Here is a 7,877-nt window from a genome sequence, read left to right as displayed (position 1 = left end):
TTGTGAAATATGGAGTTCATCACTGACTATCTACTCCTTACCATCCTCAAACTAATGGTCAACTGGAGCTTTCAAATAGAGAAATTAAATCTATCCTTGTGAATATTGTCAACCCGACAAGAAAAGATTGGGCCATTAGACTTCAAGATGAACTTTGGGCTTATAGAACCTCTTAGAAGAACCCCATAAGGACTTCACCATTCAAACTTGTCCATGAGAAATCATGTCGCATCTAAACATAGAAGTTGAGCATAAAACTTATTAGGGAGTTACAAACCTCAACATGGACTTGCAACTTGCAGGTGAGAAGATGCTTCCCCAACTTAATGAGTTTGAAGAGTTTAGGCTTCATGCTTATAAAAATGGCATTAACAAGCACATTCTTAGGAGAGATTTTGCTCCGGGTGATGAATTCCTTATATTCAACCCAAGGTTAAAGTTGTTTCCTAGTAAGTTGAGGTCTAGATGGTTGGGACATTTCCATGTCGTCAAGGTGTACCAATTAGGAGCCGTGGTTATTCAGGGAGAGATGAAGAGCTCACCGTCAATGGGAAAAGATTCAAGCATTATTGTTTGCGTAGCAAGATTAAGGCTAATATGGTGTATAACATTGATATTCCTACCTACACTTGAATTGAGAAGAAAAAGGGTTCGAGCTCATGATCTAAAACAAGTGCTTCTTGGGGGGCAACTCGAATTTTTTTGTTCTTTTACTTGCATTTTAGTTTACTTGCTTATTTTGTTGATGGATTGTGAACATTTGATTTGGGTGATAATTGCTTGATTTTTTAAAATCCCATGTTGTTAAATTGATTTTTGAAAACCTTTGAAGCTAAATTTTTTGGTATTTATGTTTCTTTGGAGTTAAACTTTTGCTTGTTGAATGTTGGTCTGTTGCTGGGAGTTAGCATGAAATGTTTTAAAATAATTTTAGAAAATACTAAATAAAATTAGTAAAGTAAAAAGAATTGATTTAATGAAGTAAACATGATAAGTAAAATGAGACAATTGAAATAATATATATATATATATATATATATATATATATATATATATATATATATATATATATGGTTGCACTCTCGTGCGAACTCTCGCCCAGGTAGGAAATGAGAACGCTCCACAGCAGTCAACGTCTCCAGATCCACGAATCAGATGCAATTTTAAAAAAATGACGCGGTGGCATTTTTGTAAATAACTGGAACTTTGGTGCACCTAGTTTCACTTACAAGTGCCCCTATTTTCGCACCTATTTTCACTTACAGGTGCAAGTAATTTACGTTGTTAACATTTATGCATCTGGGTGCACCTATGTGCACCTAGTTATAACATAGGTTGCCCCTAGTTATAACATTAGGTGCACTTAGTATTGATGCTCATTGTACAATTTACTTGCACTTGTAATACATTTTACTTGCACGTGTGCACCTATTTTCACTTACAGGTGCAAGTAATTTACGTTGTTAACATTTATGCATCTGGGTGCACCTATGTGCACCTAGTTATAACATAGGTTGCCCCTAGTTATAACATTAGGTGCACTTAGTATTGATGCTCATTGTACAATTTACTTGCACTTGTAATACATTTTACTTGCACGTGTGCACCTATTTTCACTTACAGGTGCAAGTAATTTACGTTGTTAACATTTATGCATCTGGGTGCACCTATGTGCACCTAGTTATAACATTACGTGCACCTAGTTATAACGTTATGTGCAACTACATTCCGGACACGTGGCGCGCTGTGATTCGTCCGCAGTTCTCTTCTGGGCGGCCAGTACGCACCTGAATGCGATCCAATATATATATATATATATATATATATATATATATATATATATATATTAAAAGTACTATCGTGTATTGAACACAACAAAAAAATAATTGAAAAGTACTAAAGAAAATTAGTAAAGAAGAAAGAATTGGCTCGACTAATAAATAATAAACATGACAGGTAAAATAAGATAATGAAGTATATTTTGTTTTGTTGAAATTATTACAAATTGGAAAATGCCTATATATAATGAGGTTTAAACAAAACTCTGTTTCTTCTTCCTAGTGATGAAAGCAAAATCTGTAACAATATTTCCCTCATTTTTCAAACATTTAAAGCAACTGTGTATCTCACTCTCCCTGAAAGACGAGAGCAAAATGGGCAAACTTATAAAGTGGTTGAAGGGTTTGTTTACGACAAGGCAAAGCAACGGCGGGCGATCAGGAAGCGGCGGCGCCACCGCCGCCGCAACCGGATTGTGCCACAACCCGACCACCATACCTCCTAACATAACGCCCGCAGAGGTGGCGTGGCTCAGTTCTTTCTACGGGGGTGAGGAGCACAGCAACCACGCAATTGCCGTAGCCGCCGCCACCGCCGCGGCTGCCGACGCCGCTGTGGCCGCCGCCCAAGCGGCGGCGGCGGCTGTGGTCAGGCTCACCAGGCAAGAGAGAGGAGTGCCCCTGTTTTGCCGCGAGAGGTGGGCGGCTGTCAAAATTCAAGCCGCTTTTCGGGGCTACTTGGTATAATAATCTCGAAAACCCGATTACATAAATTTCTTCAATTCGATGAATTCTATGTTAGATTTTGATATTTTGTTGGGAATTACAAAACAGGCAAGAAAAGCTCTACGGTGTTTGAAAGGATTAGTGAAAATCCAAGCACTTTTACGAGGCTATTTGGTACGGAAACAAGCCTCTGCTACACTTCATAGCATGCAAGCTCTAATGAGAGCCCAAGCCACAGTTCTTGCCCAAAAATCTCCACCGTCCATCATCAATCATCCACAAAACTCTAATGTAAGTCATTTTATATCACTAGATTATATATAAAAATTAAATGGAATTTTATTGTTTGAATGAAAAGTTAGTAAGCCTAGCAATATATGTTAGGAAAAGTATATTACGGAGTCATAAATTTAATCACATGAACTCTAAATTTCGTNACTTACAAGTGCACCTATTTTCGCACCTATTTTCACTTACAAGTGCAAGTAATTTACCTTATTAATATTCATGCACCTATTTTCGCAAATAGTTTCACTTACAAATGCAAGTAATTTACCTTGTTAATATTCATGCACCTGGGTGCAACCTAGGTGCACCTAGTTATAACATAGGTTGCACCTAGTTATAACATTAGGTGCACCTAGTTATAACATTAGGTGCACTTAGTATTGATGCTCACTGTACAATTCACTTGTACCTGTAATACATTTTACAGGCATCTACAATACATTTTACTTGCACTTGTGCAAGTAATTTACTGTGTTAACATTCATGCACCGGATTGCAACCTATGTGCACCTAGTTATAATAATATGTGCACCTAGTTATAACATTAGGTGCACTTAGTATTGATGCTCATTGTACAATTTACTTGCACTTGTAATACATTTTACTTGCACGTGTGCACCTATTTTCACTTACAGGTGCAAGTAATTTACGTTGTTAACATTTATGCATCTGGGTGCACCTATGTGCACCTAGTTATAACATTACGTGCACCTAGTTATAACGTTATGTGCAACTACATTCCGGACACGTGGCGCGCTGTGATTCGTCCGCAGTTCTCTTCTGGGCGGCCAGTACGCACCTGAATGCGATCCAATATATATATATATATATATATATATATATATATATATATATATATTAAAAGTACTATCGTGTATTGAACACAACAAAAAAATAATTGAAAAGTACTAAAGAAAATTAGTAAAGAAGAAAGAATTGGCTCGACTAATAAATAATAAACATGACAGGTAAAATAAGATAATGAAGTATATTTTGTTTTGTTGAAATTATTACAAATTGGAAAATGCCTATATATAATGAGGTTTAAACAAAACTCTGTTTCTTCTTCCTAGTGATGAAAGCAAAATCTGTAACAATATTTCCCTCATTTTTCAAACATTTAAAGCAACTGTGTATCTCACTCTCCCTGAAAGACGAGAGCAAAATGGGCAAACTTATAAAGTGGTTGAAGGGTTTGTTTACGACAAGGCAAAGCAACGGCGGGCGATCAGGAAGCGGCGGCGCCACCGCCGCCGCAACCGGATTGTGCCACAACCCGACCACCATACCTCCTAACATAACGCCCGCAGAGGTGGCGTGGCTCAGTTCTTTCTACGGGGGTGAGGAGCACAGCAACCACGCAATTGCCGTAGCCGCCGCCACCGCCGCGGCTGCCGACGCCGCTGTGGCCGCCGCCCAAGCGGCGGCGGCGGCTGTGGTCAGGCTCACCAGGCAAGAGAGAGGAGTGCCCCTGTTTTGCCGCGAGAGGTGGGCGGCTGTCAAAATTCAAGCCGCTTTTCGGGGCTACTTGGTATAATAATCTCGAAAACCCGATTACATAAATTTCTTCAATTCGATGAATTCTATGTTAGATTTTGATATTTTGTTGGGAATTACAAAACAGGCAAGAAAAGCTCTACGGTGTTTGAAAGGATTAGTGAAAATCCAAGCACTTTTACGAGGCTATTTGGTACGGAAACAAGCCTCTGCTACACTTCATAGCATGCAAGCTCTAATGAGAGCCCAAGCCACAGTTCTTGCCCAAAAATCTCCACCGTCCATCATCAATCATCCACAAAACTCTAATGTAAGTCATTTTATATCACTAGATTATATATAAAAATTAAATGGAATTTTATTGTTTGAATGAAAAGTTAGTAAGCCTAGCAATATATGTTAGGAAAAGTATATTACGGAGTCATAAATTTAATCACATGAACTCTAAATTTCGTATAGACTATTAGGATTTTACCTCTTTGGTCCTTAATATTCAAACTTGTTCAGTTTCATTCCTAAATATGTAATTGTTAACAAAAATAGTTCTAATCAGAACTATTTTGGTTTGGACAAATGATTATTTTAGATAAAAATTGCATAGTTTGGGTTGAAATTGAACAAGTTTAGAAGTCGAGAATCAAAGTTGTGAAATCCTACTAGTTGAGGGATCAAATCACGTTTATCAAAGTTATGATTGAATACCCCCTTAATTTTTCTTATTATTTCTCTTGGCAGAGATGGAGAGATATATTGCATACCTAAGATGGTTTGCGGCTTGCGAGTTATTAAAATGTATTATATTTTAGTATATTTAATTCAGTAATTTTGCCTATCATTAAACTAGGAATATATTTATTTGTTTTCAACAATTATATCTTTAATAAACTTTATTACAAATAGACTATTTTTTTTTTGAAAAGTACAAATAGACTATTTAATCATGGCAAAAACTTGTGTGACCTAACAATATCTTTAATTTTTTTTATATATTTGAAATGATGAGTAAGGAATAATGTATTACAATCACAAAATATAATATTAATTAATTTTGATTATATTTAATAAATCAATGAAAATGCTCTCTTTATTCTGAAAAAGTATTTTCACTTTTCAGATATATTTTTGGTATTGATCATCATTATAAACAACAGTGGCCCACGTTATTGAAAATGGGCAATATTCCGGTTGGGACAGTTTTTTTTTTTTTTTCCTACTATCAATAATTGAACATCATTTTGGCTGAAGAAAAAAGTGAAAAGAAATATTTATAAATAATTTATTAAAAATAAAATTAATTATATTTTTAAAAAGCACTGCATTTTCGTTTAAAATGAAATTTTATGTGAATACTCTTGTATTTTTTGCATTATCATTTGCTTTTAGAAAAATATTAAATAGGTCCCTGAACTTTACTCAACTAATCAGTTAGACTCTTAAACTTTCAAATGCTACAGTTAAGTCCTTAAACATGTTATTTTAGAGCATTGTGGCCCAAAAACTGATTGGTGACCTGTAATTACAGGTCACTAGAGTTTCGGCGGGCCTCCAACCATATTCCGGCCAAAAACACTGTCGAAACATTCGCCGTTTTAGGTTGGTCGCCTTCTCGGAGAAGGCAACCAGTTTGGTCGGACCATTTTGGCGAAGGCAGACCGTTACGCCGGTGTTTTTGGTCAGAATATGATTGGAGGCCCGCTGGAACCCTAGCGTGATTTGTAATAACAGGTCACCAACCAGTTTTTGGGTCTCAATGTTCTAAAATAACATGTTTAAGACTTTAATTGTAACCTTTGAAAGTTTAAGAGCCTAATTGACTTATTGAGTAAAGTTCAGGGTTTATTTGAACCTTTTCTCTTTGTTTTTTTACAAATATATAAGTCTTTTGAGTTTGGAATTAGTATTACTACTGCATATATCAGGTAAAAAGTTTAGCCTAATGTCGTAACTGACAATTCATTTATAGGGTGTTGACTCTTTTGTTTCAATAATAAATAGAAGGGGGTGCGGGTGAGACGCAATTATATTACTCTCAACTTTCTGCCCTTAGGTCTTAGGTGTGTACTTTAGAAATACAATACTATAAAAAATTTTATGAATTTAATTTATTGTAGGTAGTTTATTGAATTCTTTTATGCTATGGTGTAGGACAAAAATAAAGAAACACGAAGCGGGAACATTACATCAGTCCATAGTGGACGATATTTTGCATCACTTGGAAGTGAAAACGATGTTATCACAAAAGTGGTTGAAATGGACAGTTTGGTTACGCCCAAGGCTAGGAAATCAAGAAGGTCCAAGACTTGGGTGCCTGAGTTTCAAGGCAACCCGTTTGGCCCTCCACACTCCTCACCACTCCCCTACCAAATTTCGAACTGTCCAGATTTTCAAGATTTAGATACGAGTCTAATTAGTGATGAATACCATTTTTCGACGGCCCAAACCACCCCGAGGTCTAAAACTGTGTTTGTAGAACCATATTTTAGGAACTACGACGAGGGTTATCCCAAATACATGGCTAGCACGCAATCATTCATGTCAAAATTGAGGTCCCAAAGTGCCCCGAAACAAAGGCCCGAGCCAGGGCCCAGGAGGAAGAGGGTGTCACTAAATGAAATGATGGAGTCAAGGGCAAGTCAAAGTGGGGTTAGAATGCAGAAGTCATGCTCACATGCCCAAGAAGTAATGAATTTCAAGAGTGCTGTAATTGGGAGGCTTGGTAGGTGCACAGATTATCCATACATGAATTGACATCCTAACGGTTTCCATTCATAAAGAGGAAAAGGGACAAACTAATTAAACCTCAGCTTCAACTTGCACATATTGGATAGTCATTGCCCGAGGTCAGCTTGGTATTCCATGTATTTTTTATTTTTTTTATTTTTTTTTTGGGTTTAAGAACACCTTTGTGTAATAACGACGTTTAAGTGTGGGTGTGAGGTTTGTTGATTTATTATGTTTGACGATGATGCTAGATTCGAAAAGTTTGTACATAAACTATTATTATTGCTGGTGTTGTTAAGAAAATGGTACTTGAGTTATTGATGGAGAAAATTAATTCAGACAACCTGAACTAATTAACCTGCGTAAATAAAAGACAAGAAATGTAAGTGACAAATAAGTCTTGGAAAGAAATAAAATAGTCTTTGGATTATATTGATTTTTCGAAAAGAGTAAAATAATGTCCTAACAAGACAAAAGCAAGGCAATTTATACACCGCACAACTGCCCTTGCGAGTTGAGTGCCGCCCGTTCAGGACAGGCAGTTACAACCCTAGCACTACTACAGGAAATACATTTAACATCGCTTAAATAACGTCGGTTTTTTAAAAAATTGACGTCAAAATATTATTTATATTTAGATTTTTTTTTAAAAAGGGATACGACGTCGGTTTTCGTATAAAATCGACGTCGTACATAATTGAAAAACATTAAAAGAAAACAAATACTATACGACGTCGGTTTGCTTACGAACCGACGTCGTATATGTTTTATTTTTTTATTTTTTTTTTAAAATATACCTTACGGCGTCGGTTTGTCTCAGAAACCGATGTCGTATGGTATAATTAAAAAAATAAAAAAACAAATATA

General features: G+C 36.3%; 1 protein-coding gene across 2 annotated transcripts; it reads left to right on the top strand.

Moving 5' to 3' along the window:
* Positions 1 to 2,093: 2,093 nt before the first annotated feature.
* On the top strand, positions 2,094 to 7,270 carry LOC115997427 (protein IQ-DOMAIN 14-like). 2 transcript variants are annotated; one of them, XM_031236980.1, is made up of 3 exons: positions 2,094 to 2,519; positions 2,613 to 2,795; positions 6,435 to 7,270. In XM_031236980.1, the coding sequence occupies exons 1-3, from the start codon at positions 2,154 to 2,156 to the stop codon at positions 7,035 to 7,037; spliced, it is 1,152 nt and encodes a 383-aa protein (XP_031092840.1). In that variant the 5' UTR covers positions 2,094 to 2,153; the 3' UTR covers positions 7,038 to 7,270. The 2 variants fall into 2 exon arrangements, with proteins under 2 accessions (XP_031092840.1, XP_031092839.1); XM_031236979.1 differs by lacking the exons at positions 2,094 to 2,519; positions 2,613 to 2,795 and adding exons at positions 3,898 to 4,323; positions 4,417 to 4,599.
* Positions 7,271 to 7,877: the final 607 nt, after the last annotated feature.

This window comes from Ipomoea triloba, chromosome 11, assembly GCF_003576645.1.
Source record: "Ipomoea triloba cultivar NCNSP0323 chromosome 11, ASM357664v1".
In the NCBI taxonomy this organism is placed as follows: Eukaryota; Viridiplantae; Streptophyta; class Magnoliopsida; order Solanales; family Convolvulaceae; genus Ipomoea; species Ipomoea triloba.
The sequence above is the reverse complement of the archived record's forward strand: the minus strand, read 5'-3'. Positions and strand labels throughout refer to the sequence as shown.